Source organism: Lagopus leucura, unplaced genomic scaffold, assembly GCF_019238085.1.
Source record: "Lagopus leucura isolate 7727_CA_CO unplaced genomic scaffold, USGS_WTPT01 Super-Scaffold_100029, whole genome shotgun sequence".
In the NCBI taxonomy this organism is placed as follows: domain Eukaryota; kingdom Metazoa; phylum Chordata; class Aves; order Galliformes; family Phasianidae; genus Lagopus; species Lagopus leucura.
The window spans coordinates 5851521-5877422 of record NW_024962280.1 but is presented as its reverse complement, the minus strand read 5'-3'; the positions used below and the strand labels follow the sequence as shown (position 1 = coordinate 5877422).

Here is a 25902-nt window from a genome sequence, read left to right as displayed (position 1 = left end):
GCTGTGTGTGCTGTGTGCGCTGACCAAAGAGTTGTCAGGTTTTCATGGAAGAGGATGGAATGACGAGGACTTGTGGCAGTGTTGTTGGTGTAGGAGATGCTACTGTTTTTGTAGCCAGGCTTCTGTTTTCCATGCAAAAATGGGGGGGGTTGTTCACATCTGAACACTGAACACTTCTTAGTGCTGCCCAGAGCATTAGCTGTTCCCTTTAACGTATTGCATTGGTATCAAACTGACGATTGCTATGTTTGGGGAATTGCTGTTTGCAGCAGCTTGCCAGGCGGTTCTGTTATCGTACCTAATGAGGATGTGCTGAGCCCACTTCACACTGCAGGATTCTTTCTTAAGCTGTTGTTGGATGTAAGGAGTAAGTCTAAACTGTAGTAAATCCACTATATATTATAAAACAGTAATGAAGAGGCACAGAATGCTAATCTCATGTATAAACTTTCTCTGCCAGTTCACCGTCTTTTCGTTGTTTTTTTTTTTAAAGCACAGAAAAGCTATTAGGCAAGGAGCCATATCAAGCAGCATCTGTTCTCCAGCATTTGGCATGAACCTGGAATAAGAGTACAAAGCTAGCATAAGCATGTATGGTAGAATAATAATTTGTCAGAAATGCAATCAGATTGGTGCTGCTGGGTACCCACCAGTCTGTAGATCCAGTTTTCATGATAGTGGAGCTTGACCTCTCGAGAATGAATTCTACTTGCAAGTGCCACACAAAGTATGAAAGAACATGGATGGTCCTTGAGGGCAAGAGATGCCACGCTAACTGCAGCATGCTGGTGCTTTGGAGTCACAGTTGTGTTGCAAAATACAGGCACGTTTTCACTGAGCGGAAGCTGAGATGGAGTTGGTGTGCAGGCTCTGAGATGAGAAACCTAATTTCCTTTGAAAGAATAGTTTCTGAATGACTTTGACTCCAGCCATCGATTCGCTGCTTGGTTGAGTCGGGGGAATTTGTCAAAAGCACAGGAGTGCATCTTTTGAGTTTCTTACTGACGTGTGACGCACTGAGCTTTTGCCTACATCTTGAGGCCACCGTAAGTATAGGCAGTTGGCTTTTATTTTGTGGCTGGTACGTTGTATGCCTGCTAAATTAATAATGCCCTGGGATACTTTGGTACTGTATTGATTGGAATTTAACTAGTGCTGTGCATCCTGCCAGTGCCTGTGGCCCAGTGGTTTGGGGTGCTATGGGGGAAGAGCACAGTTGTCTGCCACTGGCACACTGGCATTGCTGAGCGTGACTGGGACGCGTGTGGGTTAAAACAAAGCCTGAGCAGCGTGCTGAGGTGGATGTAGGGCCACCAGGAGCTGCCCCAGGGCTGGAGGGCATTGTGTCTGTGGCTGAGACCCCTCTGCAGGGGCTGTGGGTGAGGCCTTGCGCCTTGTTGCTGCTGTGCTTTCCCCAAAGCTGCTGTGGGAAGGCTCAGTCCTTGGGCCGTGGGGTGGAGGTCAGGCTGGCTCCCGCAGGTGCCCTGGTTGGCGCTGACTGGAAGCGTGTTGGGGGGAAAGAATGATGGAATCCCTTTGTTCTGTATTGCTGCAGCATTTTCCCTTTGGGGGTGGCAGGGAGAGTCGTTTGGTTCTGTGTTCCTTAGTCAGCTCCTCGCTTCCCTGGGGTGTGCAGTGGGTGAGCCACAGCCTGCTAGGGAGGGAGCACCACAAAAGCCTCTCAGATTGAGACAAGCACTGAAAAAACGGGTAAAGCAATATCTTGACTTTTTTTTTTTTTTTTTTTTAAAGGAAACTTTAGCAGCCTTTTCGGTTTCATGCCCTCACCAGGAAAGCTGTGTATTTATTTAACACATTTCTGCATTTTTGGAGTTGTTACCGTTGCAAAGGCAGTGCTGCACTGCCACCTGTTGGCAGCCGGGCAGGAACGTGCATTTCCAGCAGTGGCAGCGCCTGTCCTTGCCTTGCCACAGCTTGCTTAGAAACACTTTGAGCCAGCCTTGAAAAATTACACTCATTTGACTGGGGCAGGGTGAGTAGCACTTCTGACAGCCAAGCAAAACGTTAGCTTTTTTCTTTGGTTATCCAGCTGTGTAACGTGTGGCAGGTAAATGTGTGACATTTCAGCGGTTCTGCTTTCGGTGGGGAGTCTGTTCTGTATTAATAATACAGGTCTTCTCTATGTAGCAAATAGTGCTCATATCCGATCCTTGTGTTTTGATGCATCTTTTTGGATCATGCAGTGAGATGTTAAAAGTCAGTAGCAGACTCATGAAACAAACACTGCCATTTGTGTGTCTAATGTGAAAAGGCATCTTTACAAGACTTTTAAAATGGAGTTACTGCTTCTTTCTGAAGGGTATTGTACCTCTTCTGTAGAACTTTCCTGCAATGAGCAGACTTTGAAGATGATTTGCTCCAGGTTTGACCACAAATACAGCTGATTAAATCAGTGTTCGGTGCTGCGTGTGCTGTAACTGGTTGTCAGTGCATGAAATGCCTGGAAATGGTATTCATTTCACACACTTAATGAACAATCCCTCAAAGTACATTGTAATTTGTTAGGTGTACGGCGTGCATCCAGCGGCCGTGGATGGGCAGTGCAAGGATAGTGTTGATGTATCTTTGGAAGCTGAGCTGCGTTAGCAAGAGGCTGTACTGGAGTCATTATTTTTTCCTTAAATAGAGTTGAGAAGGTTTTATGTAGCTCTGCATTTTTATTTATCTTCTTAAGAAACCAAAGGCAGTTTCTTGCATTCCCCACTGTGACCCATTTAAGTGCAGGAATGCCCAAATCCTGGATTTCTGTGCCCATGGTTAGCATCATTCACAGCTCCTTGCTCCCATGCACAGCAGCCCAAACTCTCCCTCCTGGGTCCCACCAACCCCTATGCTGTCTGGATTCATCATGTAGCCCCCTGTTTCTGGCGAGTTCAGTTGAGTCTCTTCACTCTGTTCAGCTGCTAACACAATGGGTTGTGAAAGCTTTTCACACTGCCATATTTGTTTGTATTTGACTGATGAATTTCAAAAGTTAGATGGGCAGAGAGACACTATGGTTATTTTGTCCTGTCTTTTTAGGAAATCTTGCTAGGAAAAGGAAGTGCTACAAAGAATATGTGAATTTTACTACCTGGCAGTCTTGTAATGCAAATCATAATCTTGCTGCTTACTGCTGCGTTCATAGCTTTCCCACCTGGAGAGCAGTGATGAATCACCTGCCCGTGCAGCCATGTAGCTGGAAGTAGCTAACTTCTTGTTCTGAAGCACACAAGAAAACCTGCACTCTAGTCCTTCTTTGTACTGTTTTTTTTTTAATGCCAGATCCAGGTCAGACCTCATCCAATATCTATAGGATACCTTCTCTGATGAGTTCCATGAAAATCATGGTGGCATCCAGGCAAAGCACTACTAAGGTCTACTCCTACTAGGCGCTGGAGGTGGGCATCATTTCATGTTCTGGAAGCTCGTGTTCCTACTTGTTTGTGTGATGTTATGGAAAACGTCAGGACTTTCATTTTTGAACATTCAGAAGTCATGGAAATATTCTTAAAAGTGAGGCTTAGGGAAGAAGAAATACTGTAGGCTGTCTTGACTTTGTCTTAAATCCTGTTCTTGCTTTATATTCAAAATCTCTAATCCAAAATACATATATTCTGATGCATTATTTGCCTTGCTAAATGTTTATTTTTAATAAAATCCTGAGGAAAAAATGTTGTATATATACATATGTATGTATTCATATCCGTAAATATTTTTAATCACTGATGAAAGGCACACAGAACTGTTATTGACATGCTCTGTTTAAACTTCATCTCTAATTTTAAGGATTACTTTCATAGCGCATAAGTGGGGCTGAGATGTTTTCTGATTTTTGGTGGAAATAGTTGGGTTTGGGTTGAACATACACAGTGCTGTAGTCCATAATATACCTTTAACTAGAGCAGAGGTACTGAGTATTGAAGTAGATCAGAAAGTAGAAGTGAGATACAGTCTGGATGCCAAAGTCATCGTTATGCAGATGTTGAAAAAATGTATTTCGTAGCAGTAATGTTGATTAGGTGAAACTCTTGATTTTTGAATGCCTCCCCAGTCCATTTCAATTTTACATCATCTGCGAGCGTGGCCCTGCAGTATTTAATTTACTGACCTTAATGTTGCTAAGAGAGAAATGACATTTTAATGACTGTGGTGGACTTACATTATCAAAATCATTGACTGTGCTGCCAGGGAGCTACTTCATTTGTAGATATACAGCATTTGTGAAGAAATATGTTACAGTTCCTAAAAAACGTTTAATTAACCTACTTTTCTTATTTTTAGGGTTGTGTCCTTTGTTGTGACCTCATGGTTTAACGGGGAATAAAGATGAGTATAAGCAGTGATGAGGTTAACTTCCTGGTTTATAGATACTTGCAAGAGTCAGGTGAGTTTTTTCAATTATGGTTGTTTTAACAATGTTTAATTTATTTGGTTTTCATCTGCAAATGACTTCAGCAAATGCAAACTCAGTTAATTATTTTGCCAGTAGGCATGTGCTTGTGTTTCATGGTGTTTCTTCCCAACAAGAGGATGAATTCCTGCCAAGTTACCTTCTGTAACTTAATCAGATTTAGTCATTTGGAGATTTCAGATGGCAGTCAACCAAGGACTCACTTGATTACTAGAAATGCATTTTCCTGGAGATCCTTTTCAGCTACAGGATCACAGCAGTACTTTGCACTGTACTCTTTGGGGCTACTTGAATAGGAGAGGAGGGGAAGAAGGATGACATCCACAAACACAGTTATTTTCTGCTGCTCCTGTGAGCTGATGTTGCACGACCACATTCCTTGCCTGAATGTGGCTGTGGGAAAGGAAGATGTTGCTGTATTTCAGATGAAAAAATGGCTTCATCCTCCTGTGTACGGCTCAGCTGAAGTCTTCTGCTTCTCAGGAGTAACAGCTAAACACGGGTGAATATTGTCAAACACACCAAGAAACCTTTTTTTTTTGCTCTGCGTATCCAAACTGACTGCATCTGTACAATATGAGAAGGAACTCTGTAGCCATCCCTTAGCATACTTTTAAAAACTTCCAAAAGAGCAGCAGTTTGGGTTGCAGGTTGGAGTTTCTAGATGTGACCATGCGGCTGCAGGGCTTTTTGTGGTGGTTGTTGCTCTTGAAACTAGGAGCAGAAACAACATTAGCTTTTACTCACAGCTACGATATTGATTGCTTAAAGCAGTCTGCATTTGGACCACACAGATTTAGCTGGAAATCAGGGCATGCCCAGTGTATGAACCAATGATGACTGTCAGCTGGCAGGGTGGTATGTGCACATACAAGAAGTCTGCCCTTAGGCCTTATGGTGACAGTGCAGGGAATCAACATCAGTGTGTATGGTACCTTGCTGTTCCAACATTTACTGGTTATTATTTTTCATTACTGTTTGCTGATGGAAGGGCTTCAGGCTTCTTGAAAACTTGTCTCATGGTTATGCATCATCAAGTCAGATAGGTGATAGTTAAATTCAGTGAAGTAAGACTCCTTTAGCTGAGTTTTTCCTAGGTAACTGTTGAGATTGCTTAGGTTTATGTGAAGAAAAGGATACAAGAACGTTAAGAATATTAGGAAGAAGTAAAAACTGGCTGGATGGAATTCTTTGGTCCAGTTTTACACATCTAGTTTTAATGGGCTTTATTGTCAGCTTCTCAAATTTCTTGTATTTTACCAGATCTTATCTTAGCATGTTACCACTGGCCCAGATCTGGTGATGAGAGAGGCTCAACCTCTTACAAAAAAACGGCGTACAGTAGATGATTGGCTTTGGAAAATAATGTCGTAGATAATTCCAAGAGTTAGAGGTACTTCTCTCTTCTTACAGTCCCACCCAGGTGTCAGTAACTAGTTGTGTCCTTCTTGCAGGTGTGTGTATGTAGGGTTTTTTGTTTATTTGTTTGTTTTTTGCTTTAGTTGAGTACTTTACCCGCAGCTGTGGTATTTATTTATTTTCTTTTTACTCAAGAGACTGTGTCTTTAATGTGTACAGCTTTCCTGCAGAGCTGGTGGAGACTGATGCAACATCTGTCCACTGCTTATCAACTTCTCAAACTGAGACAAGGAAGCACCAGAAACAGTGATGGATGGCAAAGCTTTTCAGTCTCTGCTTGTCAGAAGATAGAAGAAACTCTTTGTTTCACCTGAGTTTATAGAAAGATGTTACACATTCTCATTCCAGTTGCAGAGAGCTTTAGTCACAGAAACCAAATTTTAAAATTGCTTTATCTTCGTTTGAAAGTTTGCAGGCAGCTTGGTTATCTGACAGCAAAAGACAAAAGGAGTAACTTCAGAAAAAGTGTCAGTGATTGCTGAAGCAAATGCTTTTCTCCAGGTTCAGTTCACTTTTCAGGGCTAGTAAGTAACAAACAGCTACCAGTAGTGCATCACAGTGTGCCTGTCACTTCTCAATCAGTGCCCAAACAGGCACGGTTGTGACAGCATCATACCATGCAGTTAATTCTGTTTTATGTACGGGTTCATTTTATTTTCATGGGTAACAAATCAGTGAGAGAAACTAACGTAGCACCATTGCCCATTCTGTATTTTATCTTTTTATATATTCTCATGCACAAGTGTTTTGCCAGTGATAAAATCAATTGCTGTGCTATTTAGAAACTTATTTTTTGTCCTTCTATGCTTTCTAAGTTAGAAACTCGGGAAACAGAAGTGTTGTGTTCTTCATATTTTAAAATGTGCTCTAAGTTTCTTTACCTTAGGTTTGTATTCGGATCTTGCATACTTTGGCAAATGTCACTATCTGTAAATAAATTTTCATGGTTTTGCCTTCATTTAGGGTTTTCCCATTCAGCATTTACCTTTGGTATAGAGAGCCATATCAGCCAGTCCAATATAAATGGTGCTCTGGTGCCACCAGCTGCTTTGATTTCCATCATTCAGAAAGGTCTGCAGTATGTAGAGGCGGAAGTCAGTATTAATGAGGTAAGCAAGAATTCCCTACGGGAGCATTATGTCTTTGCTTGCAGTAAGTTTGAGTGCTCAGTGCTGTTTCTTAACTTTTTTGTATCCTATTTATTTACTTTTACTTTAGATTCCTCACTGCTGGTGTTCACCACGACTCCAGTGGTGGAACCAGAATGGAGTGACATAACTGGGTAGGGGTTCTGCCCCGTGCAGCCACACAACACCAGGCATGGTGTTCTGGCTCACAGCTTGAAGGTCCGTTGTCTGTAGAGTTTTTACCCTTATATAATGTTGCAGTAAATCCAGAGAAGTGCAGTAAAGTAATTATAGAGACAAGTAACCTTTTAGTTTTTGTAGACTTGCTCTAGTGAGGTAAGAGAGTGCTCTGCAACTCTCATTTGGGTGACGTGTTGTTGTAATGATGTAATGAAAGCCAAAGGGAAGATATCCAAATAGAGAAATGGTTTCAGTTTGTGGCAGGAAGGATGGAGGTATGTGTCAGTTTGCTTTTTGCCTCTGCTGACAAATTCCTCCTGAGCAGGATCCACTGAATTTCACGTTCAAATGGTTATTCCAGCAGTACGGAAAACTGTGCATCTTCTTGCCTGGTACTGCAGATATTCGCCCTTGATTTCCATTTTCCCTTATGTCTGAGAGGTTAGCAGCCTTTGTGTGTGTCAGCTGTACTGGACAAGGAACAGTTTTTCACTTATTCTGCTCTCTTTCCAGTCTCTCTTACATCTTCTTTTTATGTATTATTTTCATAGTGCCAGCGGGGCAAATCTCTTCCCTTAAGAAGGCTCAGAAAAATAAACCAAGTGATTGGAATAGAAGGAGACCCTATATTTATCACAAGGAATCCTTTTAGGTCCTAAAAATAGGTCCTTACAAAGCCCTAGCATATGTATAAGCGTATTTTTAACTAGGTTGTGTCCATTTCAGGATAAATTCTTCTTTGTTGTTTGAAAGTATGCCAGCACTGCTTTAAAAAAAAAAAAAAGGGAAGAAAACTGGTGAACTCTGGATAACGTGTTTATGGAAAGTATTAGTCAAATAAGATAGAATAACTTCACCAGCCAGTGACCTGACTTGCAATGTTTGCAGCTTTTCAAACAAACCATTAGATTTTGTTGCAGCCGCTCATGTTTGAAATGATATTTATAGATAGCTTACAGATATTTTTTGCTTCAGCAGACAACTTAGCAAACTTGGAGCATGTAACTTTTAATTCCAGAACCTCTGCCAGAGAGGCCTGCAGTGGCTTTTTTGCATACTTATGGTGGCCACTTCACTTCAGAGTAAAGTTCCAATTCTAGCCACAAAAATGCTGAGAAATTAGTTCTTGCACCATTTGTAAACTGTTGCCTTTTTATTGTATTAAATTAGAACTTTTACTTATGTTTTTCTCAGAGCTTTTGCCAATGATGCTAATTCATATTTGGTGGTGTTTGTTGTTTTTTTTTGCTCTTTCCCTTGTTGTAATTAGGATGGTACCTTGTTTGATGGTAGGCCGATAGAGTCTCTCTCACTGATAGATGCAGTGATGCCTGATGTGGTACAGACAAGACAGCAGGCCTACAGAGATAAACTTGCACAACAGCAGGCAGCAGCTGCTGCAGCTGCAGCTGCAACAAACCAACAGGGATCAGCAAAAAATGGTGAAAATACCGCAAATGGGGAAGAGAATGGAGCACATACTATAGCAAGTAAGTGGAGACAGAAGTGAACTTAACCTGAGTTATGTCATTTCCTTGTCATTTAACGTGTTCGTGGGCCTTAATATTAGCTAGCAGAGAATGAAATAAATGTGTAAAGATGTTAGTAACCCTTCATCTTGAGACAGTGCTTATTTTTAGTAGTGCTTCACATTTGACTGTCCATGCTTTGATGTGAGGAGTTGCAGGAGATATGAACTTGGAGTTCATTCAATCCGAACGTGCCTTTGACAGGGTTTCACTTCCAGTACTGCTTCTTTCCTATCAGTTGAAAATTTTTCACGAAGCCTTGAGTAAAAAGCAGGCAGTTCTTTAAACATTACACCTCCTCAACCTTGAGCCCTGTACAAGGAGCAGGGAGAGGATTCTGCTTGCCCTTAGCTGGTTAAAACAGGGTCCTGCTTGCAATGCTTCAGCAAGCACTGCTTCTGGCAGATGCTGCTAACCCAGGGAGTCAGGATCTGGGTCTCATTCCGTGCTGGACTGATTCCTTGCCATGCTGAGATGGCAGTTGCCAAGACAAATCTCATGTCCTTTGTCTCCTTTATCAGTGTCAGTTTTCACAATTCACTGTGCAGGGTTGATGCAAGTGCTTGCCAGTTTTGTTTGTGCATTGGTTTATTAAACTGTACAGTTTTAGTTGTGTTTGGGGAAACAAGTGAGTTTTATTTATCATCGCTGTTCAGAGGAGCATAGCTTACAGCTGGGCTGTTACACGCAAGTTCAGGTAGGACATTACAGTGAGAGTTCAGAGTCTGCTTTTGCTGTAGCAGCTCCTGAGGAAAAGGCCTTTTTGAGAGTGTGTTTGTATCAGGCCACGAACGAGCTTTGCATTTTACAACTGGATTTTACTGTTTTATTCATTATTACGTATGACAAATAAACTTGGAAATATAATCTTTGACTTAAATAAGCTCTCCACTTTGATACTTTCATTTCCAAATCTCATAAGAGCATTTGCTCATTAACTGTGAACTGGAATGAGTGCACTTATGGATCTCAGCTACTGTAAATGTGGAATATCAGCAACCCCTGCTGGCTGCACACCGAACTGTACTGGCATTGGTTCTCTAATGGAAGTGATTTGTATGGTATGCCAACTGAGAAATATTCATGTCCTAATAGCTTTTTCTGTTTTCTCACACGTGCAAACAGTCACAGAAACCCTTAACGTTAAATTAAGCAATAAATGTAAAATAGTTTGTTTAATCACAGTGAATAAATACAGAGCAGGTGAACTGCTTAGCGTTTCTTGTATTCTGCATTCGTCCTCAATGTGAATTTATTTTAATAATAGAAAATGATTGATGGTAGCTGGCAAGAAAACTGTTTTGTCAGTTGAATTACCCCCAGTGCGATTTGCAGAACAAAATGAGCTCAGCATCACTTCTGCACAAGGAGCTGCCTATTGCCACAATTTCACAGTAATTGCCAGTGCAGTTTAAGAAGCTGCATTATCAGTTTACCTTATCACCAAATGTTATTATATTAATCAAAGCCATTTTGGAAGTGAAGTGTCTGAAGTGTAGATTTAAAACCGGTTTGAGCTTAATTCTGAAAAGATTTTTTGGACACCAACCTGTCATAAACATGTTTTTAAAGCACGAGATAAACTTGTAGCTTATCGTGTCAAGCAACATACAGTATGAAAAACCCTGTGTACTTTTAAAATCAGTGTTTATTTGTCAGCATGAAAACTGAAGCTAAAAATTATTTCATTGAGTTTCAGAATAAAGTCGTCTTGGATCCTGAGATTTGAAAGTGCAGTTTCTTCCTTGCTGCTTTTTTTTTTTTTTTTTTTTTTTTAAATTTTAAATCCTTATCTTTCATAGTACTTGAAAAGTAAAGAAGCATAACAGCTTTGTCAGATTTTGGTCGGTGTACACTGAGAATTAATTGTGCTCATTCCAGGAGAATCTTAATTACGCAGCAGTTAAAGCATATAAGTCCAAAATAGTGAAGTTTGCCTCTTCTCCACTGTTGTTTCCCATCGTGCAGATAATCACACAGATATGATGGAAGTAGATGGTGATGTCGAAATCCCTCCCAACAAAGCAGTGGTGCTGCGTGGCCATGAATCTGAAGTATTCATCTGTGCCTGGAATCCCGTTAGTGACCTTTTGGCCTCAGGGTACGTGCATTAGCCACATCTTTACAGAATATTGATGGTCATTGGTGTACTTGTTCTTTGTTTAAGGGAGCAAGTAAAATAATACCAGTCTCAGTGCTCCCTGTGTCAAATACCACAATATTCACTGTTTCGAAAGGAAAACGCTTTGAAATGAAATGAACTGAGAGAAGGGATTGTATCCTCCTAACTGCTTTGCAGATCCGGAGATTCAACAGCGCGGATATGGAACCTCAGTGAGAACAGCACAAGCGGCTCTACGCAGCTGGTACTTCGACACTGTATACGAGAAGGAGGGCAGGATGTACCAAGCAACAAAGATGTGACATCCCTAGATTGGAACGTGAGTAGAAATGACTGCACAAAATACTCTGAGAAAACCAAGCTTGCAGTTTTGCATAGTCAAATTCTAAGTGCCACCAACTGTGCATCCTCTGTTACCGCTCCAGAGGTGCATCTCATTTTGAGTTGCTTTGTAATTTCTTCTGTTATACTTTGGGGATTTCTTATTAATAATTGCACTCTGTGGAATAAATACCATCAATCTTAGGCAGATGTCTTCCACTTGAACTTTGCATTGTGCTCCTTAGCCTTGAATTGTGCAAAATTAAACCAATAACCTTTTTGCTGGCAGAGTGAAGGTACACTTCTAGCAACTGGGTCTTACGATGGCTTTGCGAGGATATGGACTAAAGATGGTAAGTGAAATATTTCATAGTTGTCAGTGTATTTCCTGTATTGTGGCTCACAACACAGCTTTTTATTTTTTTAATGTATTCATATCAATATAAATTTTCAGGTAATCTTGCCAGCACCTTAGGGCAACATAAAGGTCCTATATTTGCGTTAAAATGGAACAAGAAAGGAAACTTCATTTTAAGTGCAGGAGTGGACAAGGTGAGATAATCTTTGGTAAAATTAAAATTCTTTACTTCACCGTTGTAATCTAATTGTAAACATAGTAACAAAGCCATAGAAGTAAATAACTAAATTTAAACTTAAGGCATGGGACATAAATATGTACTTACAAAGAACTTGTTGTGCTAGCTGTATTTCATTGTGTTTTATAACAGCCTACTGAAATACTCTAATTCTTTAGGATTTAATGCCCCTGGATCTCTTCCCAATTAGATTAGCATAAGCTGGAAAGTAAGTGCATTGAACACAGTAGCGTTAAACCTTTGTAAAAACAAATAATCTAAAATTTACTGAATGACCTGATGCAAAGCCTCAGAAAAAAACATACTGGGGGAACAGATCAACGCTGATTTGGAGATCAGTCAAGCCTGAGAATGATTTAAAAGGTTAAAGCTGGAGCATAAGGAAAGTCAATATATCTGACTGGGGAGGTGCCAGCGTAATGCCACGAAGCCCATTGTTTAACTGTGTTTGATTTCGTGCCTCTGAACAAATGTAAAGGCTCGCAAGGTCTTTAATTTGAGAATCGTTGTTAGTGTGAGAGTTTTTATGAATGGTAGGAAGGATACAGTAGGGATGAAGGATAGACCTAAAGCGAGTTCAAAGAGTAATAGATGTTGTTTAGTTCTTCCTGTTTCAACCAATTCATATTGCAGAAGTAAAACCACAGTTCTGCAGCACTCGTAACTGGCAGTACCATGCTAGGGTAGTAATATAACCCTCAGAGATTTTCCTCTCTTTATATGGCTTTTCTTTCCTACATTAACTTAACTTGCTTTGCTTTAGTACCGAGCTTTCTAAGTGCTTCTGCTGACACAAAGGTAGGAAGAGAGTAAATATTTCAAAACACGGAAAGGATGGATTTCCTCTTTTGGCAGCTTGGATGGCTTATGCCAGTTTTAACATCTTTGTGGAACTACAGCTTTGATTTGCAGAAAAATATGCTGTAGGAGATAAAGCCTCATTGTTTCAGTCAATAAAACTCATTGACAGAGGAACTGAAATTATGCTTTGAAAAATATTCTGCGTTAGTGGAAAGATTGACTCAACCTCTTGTTTCATTTTCATAAATAATTTGTGATCAGTTCATACTTCCACCAAATTCAGTCTCAAAGTTTTTATTGATGAAAGTTTTCATTGCTAAGGTAGGTCAGGAACATGAGCATGTAATGCAGGGATGGCAAAATACTGATTTTTGTCATGAAGGTTTCTTCCGTGAAAAAGACAGCAGAATACAGAGGACAGCTCAGATCAAAATTACACCCATACTTAAAAATGAAGGAATCTGAAAGATTTGATTTATGAGGCAGCGTTTGTATAAAGATTTCCACAGGGACAGACAAGTATTTGAAATTACAATTTGAATATATGAGTACTTGAAATTAAATCAGGTATGCAGTGTGGGTTAGAAGAATATAAATAGAACTGAGGAGATGCATTTATTTAATTTAAAAAAAAAACACATCAGAACCCCCTTTTTTCCCTCCAGACCCCCAATATGTCACCATGAACACCTTTTTAGTGTTAGAGCATGTCAAGGTTCTCTTCTGTTGTCTGTACTGTACCACCAGTTGCTTTAGAACTAGGTAAAACACTTGAAGTATTGAGCCGTCTGTAGACGTGGGCAGTGGGGAGTAGGCTGGGTAGTTTGATGCGTGTGAATGGCGGTAGTTGTGGGAAGCTAGTAGTTGGTGCAAGTGTTTATTGTTAATTCATCTGTTTAATACAGACCACAATTATTTGGGATGCCCACACTGGTGAAGCCAAGCAGCAGTTTCCGTTTCATTCTGGTGAGTGTTGATTTTGCTCATTCACAGTTGTTGTCTGGAAAAACTCCAAATGTGTCATTTATTTGAAAAATAACGTACTTGAAGTTTATGGAGTCCATTCACACCTTTTTGAAGTCTTACAGGCAGTCTTCAAATACTGACTCCCATATTTGTAGTCTCATGTAGTTTTAAAACGTTATAACTCACAATTTTATTGCAGTTGCGTGGAAGATCTTAAGAGATGGTCCAAGTATTACCAACTCAGTGCAGTGCAGGGGCAGACATAGCGTGGATGGCCTGCACAAGATTTATGTTTATCAGCTAGGGACTGCGTTTGTCATCGTCCTGCTACAGTAATCCAGTCTCCACATCCCGTTGTTCCTTAATTCCTGCTGTGCTGGCCAGCTGGGAGAGAGCCACCTCCTGGGAGGGCAGACAAATGGCTCTGCAGGCTGTGTGCTGGGCTGGAAAACAGCAGGGAGAGGATGATGTACAAATCATTGGGCCTTTAAGAAATGTCTCATTTCCACTTTCTATTTTACTTTCCCTTTTTTTTCGGTACCATGGCAGCAATCAAAAACATGAGTTCCTGATTTACTCCTAGCAATTTTGTGTGCTCTTGGCCACAAATTACTCATCCTGGCCAAACGAAATACGTAGACCATGATTAAGCCTCAAGTTACCACACCCTGAAATGCTGAAATTAAAATAAATAAATAGATTAAATCATATTCCCTTTCACTGGCTGGCATCGGTGAGCACAAACATGCACTGTAAGCTGAGAGAATGTCTTGGGTGGGCTCTTGAGATTTACTTTGAGGTGACTTAACAGTAGCTTGCTTTCTTGTTGCTCGCTGTTCTGTATAACTGTTCCATTTCAGATATATCCTATGTTTTAGTGACTGTTGTTTTATGCCATATTTTTTTATAAGACTTTTTGGCTGCGTTTCTCCTTGTTTTAATTGTTTGATAGTCTTTAAAACTGCTGTAAAATTAATAGTTGCTTCCTGTTGGCATTTGTTTGAAGGCAGTGAATGCTATATTTGTAAATCAAATTCCTGCAGAACACACATCACAGTTTTAAATGTTCTGTTCTTTTAGCACCAGCATTAGATGTTGATTGGCAGAGCAACAACACATTTGCCTCTTGCAGCACGGACATGTGCATTCATGTCTGTAAACTAGGACAAGATAGGCCCATCAAAACCTTCCAGGGTCACACAGTAAGTACTGGAAAATGACAAATTTTATGATGTCTTTATTAATGAGAGGCTGATGGGGTGGGCAGAGAGTGTCACTAATCTTGCCAGTATACAGTGCTTGCGTAAGAGTTGGTCATGGCAAAAGGCAATAGATACGTACCCAGGTAGATGTAGTTAAGATCCTGTGATAAGCTTTGTCCTTCTGATGAAAATATTTGCTCCTGTCTGCAGCTTCTTTTACCAGGATGGCTTTAGAAGAAGAAACAGATGAACTTCAGATTTTTCTATGTATCACGTTGTGTTAAGGCCATGTATGGAATGAAAATTAAATGTTAAAGTAGTGCTAATTATGCAAATACTTGCAACTGCAACTTCATCTTTTGTATGCTGTCATTTGTAATGGAAGTGAAAATTCTAATCAGCTCTCACTGCTCAATTTTAGAATGAAGTAAACGCAATCAAATGGGATCCAACTGGTAATCTTCTGGCATCCTGTTCAGATGATATGACTCTAAAGGTAATGGGAGTGATGGCTGCTGTCTTCATAGGACCTCAGAAAACACACCATTAGTTTGAGCAATGGAGCCATGTCACTGCACACTCTGTGTTGTCCTAACGTTTGTTCTCTTTTGATGTAACAAGATGAGGCAATCCCAGCAATCCCTTTGCTAATCAGAGCCAAGCTTTGGTCCAGAGAGCTTGTTACAGGCTGCCACCTTGAGACTCGGAGCGTGATGTATTAGGTGCTTTTAGCTGTTTACAAAATTAAGTCATTAATCATTAAGCTGTCACACTTGTTGGTTGCTTTTGGTTAAAAGCAGTAGTTGGAATGCATGTGATGTTCTGACACGTACAAGAATCGGTGACTAGATCCTTTCATAGTTTTTTCTGTTTTCCCCTTCTTCTAAAGTTAAAACCCTAAGCACGTTATTTCTTGTAAGATGGTGTGCATCCTTGGTTTTCCACTTCAGCCAGAGTCATTCTACTGTTTTAATTGTACCAACGTGTTTCCTCCAAATAATTATTGCATTACTATTATAACTCTTAATAGAATAACTAAATTGTTTTTGTTGTAGGGTATCATGGATGAGTTGGAGTCCTAAGGGTCTCCTTCTCTGTGCAAAATATTGCACAAACACCTGGCAATGCCAGTCATAATAAGCCAAGAAAATGTCATAATGGCTTTTGCACTATGCATCTATTACTTTGCATGAAGACAGCACATTTTCCTACTCTGTTTCACTCAATCTGCGTAGCAAGAAGGAAGTTCATTTAAAAATAGGACTGTGATATTTTGTCAACTCAGACATGAACATACACATATTGCTCTTCTCATTTTAGCATCTGTTATCTTCCATACACTTTTCAAGTGACTTGTAGTGAGCACATTTAGATTGTTTTTTGTAGACAATATCTTTATTACTTATTGTGCCATCAGATACTTAGTGCCCTCTGTTTATTGAGTTCTGAAATAATGTGTACTGTAATTACTGTAGAAACAGCAGTCACAGAAAATGCTTTTAGTAGCTTAAAAGGTAGCAGTCAGGCTGCAGAAAATAAAGAAAGGTATAAAAAATATCTTAATACAATATTGTGCTGAATGTCTTTGTGTTGTCTTCCATTTTATCATAGATCTGGAGTATGAAGCAAGACAGTTGTGTCCATGACTTACAAGCACACAACAAAGAAATTTATACTATCAAATGGAGTCCTACGGGACCAGGAACAAATAATCCAAATGCCAATCTTATGTTAGCAAGGTATTCTTAATCCTGTTCTTAGAAGTTGTTTTTTTTTTTTATTTAAAGAAATTGTGCCCTGTGTTTACTTTGCTCTTTACTTATATGTATGTGCAAAATGCTTCAAACTATGTATGATGCTTTGTCCTATGACAGTTGTATTAAAAACAAAATTGTGCAAAACTGAGAAGTAATTAATCTGTGTTTTTCTCCCTTGACAGTGCATCCTTTGATTCTACTGTTCGGTTATGGGATGTAGACAGAGGAATCTGTATTCATACTCTGACAAAGCATCAAGAACCTGTGTACAGTGTAGCTTTCAGTCCTGACGGCAGGTACCTGGCCAGCGGCTCCTTTGATAAATGTGTACACATCTGGAACACACAGGTACAGCTCTTCTGTCTGTTTAGAAAGTTTCCTCGGTCTTTTCCATCAGTACTTTTCCAACCTTAGTTACGTCATCTTTTTTTGGATGTGGAGAACTTTGCACTTACCAACGTGCTGATTTACCTTCTCCTTTTCCTAAGGTTTCTGTTAATGGATGTACGTGAAATTTTGCTCTCTGTGTGAAGTGTACCCGCCTGTGGTGAAGGCACCCCAAAAGACCCCCAAAACCACACCCCAAGACACATTCAGCAGTCTCTGCAGTAGCATGTTGCATCCAAAAATTGTTACCTCTGACATTTAAACTCCTGATAAATTAACTTTGCTGTGAAAAAATGTTAAGTGAACGTAGGTGTGCAGGTCTGACACTTGATAGCTGTTTCATTGAACGTCGCTGAAAAGCAAAAGAATGTAAAGTGAGAGAAGATGGTGACAGATCTTGCAAAACTTCCTGAGGAAGAAGGCTATTACTTTGCTTTTCTGTCAGAGAAGAACTGAAGGAAGATGAAAATGTAAAACCAGCATTGTTAGGCAAGGTGTGATCTCTGGTTACCAGGGATTAGATATTTTATAATTTGATGAAGGCCAACTATGGTTTCACCTTTAAAACACAGGAAGGAGATTGAGATGCAGTAATCGTCAAGTCCTTTCACACAGCTCTTAGATAGTCCTTGAATCTCAACTGTTTCCCCTGAGAATTTCAGCTGTTGAAAATGACAGGAGTTTTACGTGTAGTAGAAATGTACTTGATTGCGTGTATTTTGTTATATTAATTATGTGTTTTGTCCCTTTTTAGACAGGTGCCCTAGTTCACAGTTATAGGGGAACAGGAGGGATTTTTGAGGTTTGCTGGAATGCAGCAGGAGACAAAGTTGGAGCAAGTGCTTCAGATGGTTCAGTAAGTGTGGCTTGCCTTGTTTAACAGTCTAATGACATATTTTGGCTAACAGTGGAGATGATATTTCCTTATGCACCTGATGTTTAAATACATGCAGCTTTCATGTAGATGTTTTTCATGTGAAGTTTCTAAAATTTGAAAGTAGAATGTCTTTATTCCAGCTTGATATATTACTGTTCTAAACCGCCCAAAGTCAGAAGATGCATTTAATTTAAATTCCCCGTCCCTTCTGGTGCTTAATGTAGAAATCTGTTCAGAGTGGCTGGTTGTTTTTCATTTTGTCATATGATTGCAGAAAATATCCTGAAAGGAACAAAAATCTCGAGGCGTATCCTGAGTGGAAGTTAATTGCCATTCCACTCATGGTTACTCTTACATACATGCAACGTAACCTTTCCAGTCTTCAGTTAATTTGACCCAAGAGGCTAATTGTACTTGCAACAGATTTATTTATGATTTTCCTTTAATTTTGACTCTTCTAAAATGTATCCTTGCTATGATTTGTTACTAAAAGTCCACCTCATCCCCTCTGTTTTAAATACATTTTTAGCTGGCAGTAGCAAAGCGAATAGGAGCACATTGGAGCCACTTGATGACTAAGAGCATAGCTTGTCTATGGTTGGTTTTGCTTTGTCTGACAGAACTAGGAGCACTACTTAGTGAAGGCTTTAGAAAATTAAACTTGGTATTTATACAGTGTTAATTTTTAATTTTTTTATTTATCCTGATCAGTTCCTGCATTTTCTAGAAATGTATTTTTAATTATTTTTAATTTAATTTGACCATATTTTTCAAAATAAGATTCAGGTAAATTGCTGACCTTCTAATACGAAGCAACAGGCAAACAGCTCCCATAAGGTATTTCGAATGATGGCAGTGCAGTCGGCAGCAGTACTGCAAGCAGGCCTGGCTGCGTGCTGATAACCCAGGAACTCTCCTGATGTGCTGATTTTTTCCCCCCAGGTCACTTACAGATTTAAGGTTCCTCCATCTGTTCCGTAGGTTTCGCTCAGGTGTTTCACACACAGCTGTGTAAACGTGTGATGTCGTACAACGTGCATTTCCTCTATGTGTATTTCTTTTCTTACAGGTTTGTGTATTAGACCTACGGAAATAGCGCTACTAGTTGGAAGCCATGGACCGACTATGAATGTGTACATAGCCAAAATGACTGTCCCTGACCCATGTACTGCTATAGTCCCAATTGAACCATGGCCAGTCCACTACAGCCAAACGTAAAAGAAATATATACATATACTGTATATAAAAATAAAAGAAAAAGTTACACCCTGAAGAGGATGACAGAGTTTTGTCACAGCTTGTGAATCCCATTCACCAAGTGCTGGAATCTGCTGTGCCCCAAAATAACATTTTAATGTTTTGGATATGAAAAACAGAAGAGAGAGCGAGAGAGAGAGAAATATACCATATACAAGAGCAGACCCATATACATACCAAATTCAGAAGATGTAATGGCAGCCTTCATTGCCCCTTTTCCCCTCTTAATCCACTATGACAATGGATTGTGGGGTATCTTTTTTTTTTTATTTTCCTTTTCAGTAGTTGAGCAGTTTGTGTGTACAGAGAAAACGGACTTACAGAAATCTGCAGCAGTAGTTTTTTCTTTGCTTTTAACCATTGGGTTTTCTGTTTTGTTTTGGTTAAGTTTACGGATGCATGAAGTAAGGGAGTGAATTAGTTTCTTGTTTGTTTGTTTTTTTTTATCACCTTGGAAAAAAAAAAAAAGTGTTTCTTTGAAACATATTTGAATGCATTCTTTGAGGAGGTAGATTGAACCTGACGATGTTTGGTACATTTTGTGACTCCCAGAGCACAATTTTGTGAACAGAAGGAGGGTGGAAAAGGGATTATGGAGAGAGAAGAAAAAATCCTTCTTTGAGGCGTGATATTTCACGTCCTGCTCATCTACCAAGTGTGACAGTAATGGGTAAGACGCTGTGTTTTATTTTCTGGTGACATGGCTGGAATGCAGTAGTGTCTTATTTCGGACGTAATTCTGCCAAACTAAAGAATAGAAAGGCAAAAAAATAAAGAAAAAAAAAATAAAGGGTTTCAAAAAAAAAAAAAAAAAAAAGAAAAAAAAAAGAAAAAGAAAAAAAAGAAAAAAAGAGAAAAGAAAAGGAAAAAAAAAAAAGACAAAAAAGAGGAAAATGAAATGCATCTTCTGTTGCTTTAAGACCATAGCTAAAATATGGTTAAATACAGATAAATTGTGCACTATTATGAAGAGGAGCAAAATATAGCTGGGGGATTTGTTAAGATCTTTCTGGACAAGGGTTCATGCCACAGCTTCTCTGGGAGTTGCCCATCGTTATTTGTAGGAGCTTAGATGTATAATTGTAACCAAACTCCAGTATTAAAAGTGTCTCATGTAATTTTTCTTTATTAAAATAAAATCTTTGGCATATATTTGATAACACTGCCATTAAGAGGCAAAATGTTTACTACCTTAGATTTAAAAAAATATCTTAAACAGAGGACTTGCTTCAAGTTTATTTTAATAGCAGTGATTCAGCTTATTTAAAAGATGAATACTTGCACTAATTCCCCTGCTGCTCCAGTCCTGCAGTTTGTTGTATCACGTGACTACATTTTTTTCCAAATATAGGGTAGATGTAAGCTGCTATTTTTTTAATAATCACTACTATATAGTGTCTTTTACTCTGTTTACAATATCGAGTATTTTTCTTACAATGACAGATGTATATGGCAAACCTTTTTCTGCTCATGTGATTAAAAATATACTGATAGTGGTTTTATTTGTAAATGATAGCATGAGTTTGTGTTTACGCGTACGTGTAGTTGAGAAGGTTGCATCATGTCTTGCATACGATTCCAAGAGTGTAAATTTATACAAAGGAGAGGTCAAGTTTATGTCCCAGGCGTTTTACTTATGGAATGGTTTATATTGCAGAGAGAGCTTTGTGAAGTTATCAGTTTTATAACACTATTTCAATCACAAATAATTTTGTGACTTACGATTGCTGTTTTTTTTCTTTTTCTTTTATTTTTCCCCTCCAAGTTGTGTGTAAATTGATTTAATCAAGATAGTGCAGCTTTAACATTTTAACAGTTGTCCTTTAGGCATTGAGTTCTGCTATTTCCATGGAATAAACATGACTTGAAGCAAGTCTGAGTTTGACTAAGGTAGGGGAGCAATTTGCCAGTGGTAAAGAGAAGTCAACAATGCTTTATATATACCCCAGGAATATACTACTATCATAGACAGCATTTAAAAACAGGAAAAAAATCATATCCATAAAGGCAGTCATCCGTGATGGTTCAGTGCCAGCTGTTGTTAGGGTTTGGGAACATATTACAAATGTTTAGAGCAATTACGCCACGAGTTACAGTACGTAGGAAGCCTAATATATTGAGTGTCTGGCACTTGAAAATATTGCTTTTATTGCTGGAGGTCCATGACTGTGGCTGACCTCTGTCATTAATGGAAAAATAAAAAATGAAAATTCTGTGCAATAATTTTAAACTGTGCTCCCAGGAATAGACACAAATGTTTTGAGTATGTTTAAGCTGCATTTTTCGTTTAGCAATGCATTTGTCAATTGCACTGAATTTAAATCTGAAAGTCAGAAGTGATTCTTGATAGTACTTTTGTATTTTAATATGGACAGTTTATTCATTCTCATAAAAGTTATTGGGCGATTCTTTCAGCCAATCCAAACAGTCATGGTGGAGTTCTGTGACATAGCTGCAAAATCACACAGCCATGTTTTAGGGTATTGCCATTTTCCTCTTTCTTGATCATCAGCTGTTTCAGTTGTAATTCTAGTTGCTTAAGCATAGTATCACGTATTCATAAATAGATACAACAGAGCTTCAGTCTCAGAGGTCCAGGGTTTTCAGGTGCTCGAAGCATAGTCCAGCAGTGCCAGTTGTGTTGACTTGAGTGCTCTGGACACGCAGGCTGACGGCCCAGCCCCGTGTTAACGCGCCGTGCCCACCGCAGCGGAGTTGTGCCAGGTCCCGCAGCAGCAGGCCTGGCTGTAGGTGTTTTATTGTTGTCCTTTACTAGCATGCCACAGTGCTGCTCCTGCTCACACCTCTTTTTGCCTCTTGTTTTATACACTGTTAAATGCATGCATGCCAGGTGTGCTAGGTTATGTGATTCTGTGAAGTAAAAAGAAAAAAAAAAAAATCACACACAAAAAAAGAAGGAAATCATACGTTTATTACATTTTATAGCACAAAGACCTCGTATTCGATAGTGAGGTAGACTGTCCAAACTTTTCCTTTCAATTGAGCATGCCAAATGTCAGTAGGAGCCTAATTTCATATCGGTGTATGCACATGCTTAGTCTTACGTGGAGGTTAATTCTGTTGCGCCTGTTCTCATTGTGAAGGCAGATGTGTGCGCAGGCCTTTGCCTGCATGGAAGTTACAGTCTTTTCCATTCAGTGTCAGTGGGCAGGCATCCAAGTAGAGGATAAAAGGAGGGGGAAAAACTGGGCGCAGAATGAATGCTGGAGTAAGAAAGGAACTGCTCTTCAGTTTGCTGTTTTTCTATGCATCGACGTCAGAATCCCGTTGCTCATTTCTGCATAGTTAGGTCCAGGTTTCCGTAGAGTTCCTCTTTTTCTATTTTGCTTTCTCTTTTCCTGCCTTTTTAAATCGATGTAAAGATTCCCAACCAGTGGACTTTTTAGTGTAGTTAAGAGAATATCTAGGTCCTCGTAAAAGCTTTTTTAGACTCTTTATAATGTTGATAAACTCAGTTTATTCTGGGACTACAATTGTGCAGGGTTATTTAGCGTGTCTACTAGATGATTGGAAATCTTATATGAAACACTAAAAGTGCCTCTTTTTCTGGGTTGGGTGGAGGGAGGTAATAGTTACCAGAGTCAGAATGACATGGCATTTTGAAGCATGTTTCTTCATTTCATGACACTTTAATGCATCTTGAGAGAAAGGCCAAAGATTTCTACCAATTTTAATTAATTTTCCTTTCAAAAGCACTCCTTTTTCCTTACACTGCTTACCTCATGCTAGGGCGTGTTTGACGGGACGCTGTACCTTTGAGATGTTCTTTGTGTTCAGGAAGAAGGGCCGGTGGAACCGGGCGCTGCTGCCCACAGAGCAATCTGGCAGCTGACGTTCGGTTCTGCTGAGTGAAGGAATCTCCTTAAGGCTACAAACTGGGTTTTTCAGCTTGTAAATAAAAGGTTGTATGTTTTTTGTCCGTTCAGCAAAGAGGAGCCTTGGGACCCAGTTTTCCAATCTTGACTCGATCAGAAATCCCATTGTCTTTCACTTCACGGGGAAACTTTGTCAGAACGGGCGTTGGAAGATGTGGGTCTGTGTTGCACCGCGCCGTGTGCCGCGAGGGCCGGGCAGCGCCTCGCTGGAGCCAGGGCTGCTGCTGGTGCAAGCAGCTGGGCTGTGCCCTGAGCAGGGCTGCCGCGCTTAGCACTTAGCCCGTGTTCCTTTGCGCTGAGGAGCCTTGTTTCTTCTGACTTCACAAAGCCCTGTAGAGCTGTTTCCTGGGGGGGTCGTTTCACACTCTCCAGAAGTCTGAAGAAAGCAGAAGCAACATTGTGGCATGTTAGAAGCAAATAGGCTTCCGGAGACAGCAGTAAATCTCCATCCGAGATCCCTGACATTTTCCTTAGGGACAGAGCCAAGGAGCAGCCTTCACATCTCCCTCTAGAGAAAGCTCTGAAATCCCACGTTCTGTGAAAGCGTGGCTGTCTTCGCTGTCGGTCTGAAGGCAGACAGGGCAGGAAGATCTGCCATGTCTTACAGATGGCGGAGTTAGTGTTAATAGTGCTTCAGATCAGTAGTTTTGAGTACATACTCTCTTTCTCTGCCTTTAAGTTTGCAGCTTGACAGTAACTTAAGGCACGTTTTGTTTTGTTTTCTTTTTTAAATAATCATTCATTTTTACTTCATGATGTTTTTGTCATTTGTGGGTAAATACAAGAAAACAGTCTGCATGTTGTTGCTAGTCCAGTGTACTTTGCAATCTTGTCCTCAACAGACTGCAGTGTGCAGAACAGTAATTCTAGAATACAGAAGTAATTTTCTCTCTCTCCTGACATTGACATTGTAGTTGTAATGGTTTCATTTGGAGTTACAAATCCTTTGGGTCTAATTCTGTGAGCCTACCTATAGCACTGGATTAAAATGTCTGCATCATTTCTTCAGTTATCCAGTTAAACTACAGCTGTTGTAAAAGTGTAAACCAGCCCATGACAGTTTTTTGTACTTGTTTAAAGGACTTTTATTGTTCAGTTTTCATGATTATTGTCTAAAGAAGACTGATATAGATGTTCTATACTGTCCTGGACCATGTTAATTACACTTTATGATGTATTTTGGTTCTACATCACAATGATTTGTCCCCAAGGCCCTTATATCCCTTCTAGGCACATTTTCTGTTGCAGTTTCCCTTTGCATTGTATTGCTTTGACAACTGTAATTTGAATCAGATCTGAAAGAGGTCCAGAATAAAATATATTTTGATATTACCTTGGCTGAATATTATATCACGGTAATTTTTAATGCTTGGTACAGAAGATTTGCAGATGATTGAGTTGGAAAAGCGATAGATGTGAACAATATTTGTTTTGGCATGTTTTCATTTGAGACAATATGCAAGAAGCAATGGAAAGCAATACGTTGTGCTGTTAGATACTCGTTGCGAACGAACAGCAGACCTTCTAAAAAGTAAGGTTGTCCTCGGCGCCAGTTCAGCACTGTGCATTTGGTGTAATAGAGCTGCTTTTTCACATGTGTGTTTCAAGGCCTTTGTCCTTTTTCTTGCCCGTACGCTCGTGGAAGAGAGACTGAGTCTGGTGATGCTCCCAGCTACGTGCAGCTGCTTCAAGGATTTGGGTGAGGTGTGGGCAGGTTGCTGTCCAGTAATGCAGTCTCACTTCATCTGTTCTTACACAGTAATTTAATTGGATTTTGCAAAGGATTGTTGTTACCTTATTTCACGTATTTGAAACTGCTTATGGTTAGGCATGAAAAAGCATCCATCCAGCTATACATTAAGAGGCTTGAACTCCTCCACAATTGTGAGTCTTGTCATAATGCAGCAGGGAACCCAAACAGTTGGTTTTCAGTGTCACTGGAAATGTATGGTAGAATTAGTGCTTTGTCAGATAGTGTACTTATTCACTACGATACGGTCAAAAGTAATAGCTTTCAATCTTGTTTAACTAACTGTTAATGCAAATGCATTATCAAAATCAATTTATTTTAGCAATTGAAACTTGCTGAAAAGCATCCCTAATGGATTAAAAATGGAGGAGGAACTGTTTTTTTTTTGAAGTGTGAAAACAGTCTGGGATTTCATTCACCTGGAGTTCAGGTGTGCTTGGGGATTTCTCTGTCACTGCTTGAACGTTGAGAGAGCAAAGCTGAATCAATTTCATGTTTTTCAGACAGACTTTGTGTCACAATGCAGAAAGTTTGTGTGTCTTCGTACTGTGTTAGTGCAGATGGCCCACGCATCAGTGCAGCCACCCTGTGCTACCACGGAGAGATTCGGGGCTCCAGAGCATGGTAGCAGTACTGCTTGCCTCCTGTAAGGAGGGAATGGTGTTCCAGGTAGGTCGGTTGTGCCAGTGCTGCCTGAATTTTCCTTTTGAAGTGCCCTCCCTTTATAATAATCTGCTGTTTGTTTTTCCTTAGGTACTCATGATATTAAGTATTCCTAAAATCCATAGAGAAATGATTTAATGGAAGTTTAAGCAACACTTTTGTTTCTCTGACGGCAGAGCAGCTGTAACAGAACTTAGGAGGAATTTGGTGATGACTGTGGAGAACGATGATGCCCAGGATAGGACAGTTGTCCTTAAGGAAGCCTGTCCAGGAGGTCCACAGTGCAGATCTTATTTGTATCAGTAAGTGAAAATGATACCACAAAGGACAGTTTGAAGGATTAAAAAAAAAAAAGAAAAAGCCAGAAAGGTTTTCTTAATAGAAGTAATGTGAAAAAGCTCAGCTTCTAGATCTATTCCTTGGATACCAAGTCAAGATTGTTGTCTCAAGAACACGCCAGGAGATCTCAACAGCGGTCAGATACTTTCAGAAGACTGTTCTTGTTTCCACAGGGGTGTTTTTTTGTTTGTTCTGATGCTGAGAATGTTGTTAATGCTAAATTGTTCCCTTAGGAGAATTGCATTTTGAGCTTTCTGAATTTCTGAACTTTGCAAGACTTCTTTACAGCTAAAATTGGG

At 39.7% G+C, this 25902-nt stretch overlaps 1 protein-coding gene across 6 annotated transcripts in view; it reads left to right on the top strand.

The window, feature by feature from the left end:
* TBL1XR1 (TBL1X receptor 1) overlaps positions 1 to 18971 on the top strand; it is an 85454-nt gene extending 66483 nt beyond the window's left edge. For all 6 annotated transcript variants that reach the window (XM_042881300.1, XM_042881301.1, XM_042881302.1 and 3 more), the window contains 14 exons: positions 4285 to 4387; positions 6797 to 6942; positions 8411 to 8630; positions 10638 to 10770; positions 10969 to 11110; positions 11402 to 11465; positions 11567 to 11664; positions 13415 to 13475; positions 14556 to 14677; positions 15099 to 15173; positions 16289 to 16416; positions 16617 to 16782; positions 17576 to 17677; positions 18768 to 18971. In XM_042881300.1, coding sequence (XP_042737234.1) covers positions 4330 to 4387; positions 6797 to 6942; positions 8411 to 8630; positions 10638 to 10770; positions 10969 to 11110; positions 11402 to 11465; positions 11567 to 11664; positions 13415 to 13475; positions 14556 to 14677; positions 15099 to 15173; positions 16289 to 16416; positions 16617 to 16782; positions 17576 to 17677; positions 18768 to 18794 — 1542 coding nt within the window. In that variant the 5' untranslated portion in view covers positions 4285 to 4329 and the 3' untranslated portion in view covers positions 18795 to 18971. The remainder of the gene's footprint in view (positions 1 to 4284; positions 4388 to 6796; positions 6943 to 8410; positions 8631 to 10637; positions 10771 to 10968; positions 11111 to 11401; positions 11466 to 11566; positions 11665 to 13414; positions 13476 to 14555; positions 14678 to 15098; positions 15174 to 16288; positions 16417 to 16616; positions 16783 to 17575; positions 17678 to 18767) is intronic.
* The last annotated feature ends 6931 nt before the right edge of the window (positions 18972 to 25902 follow it).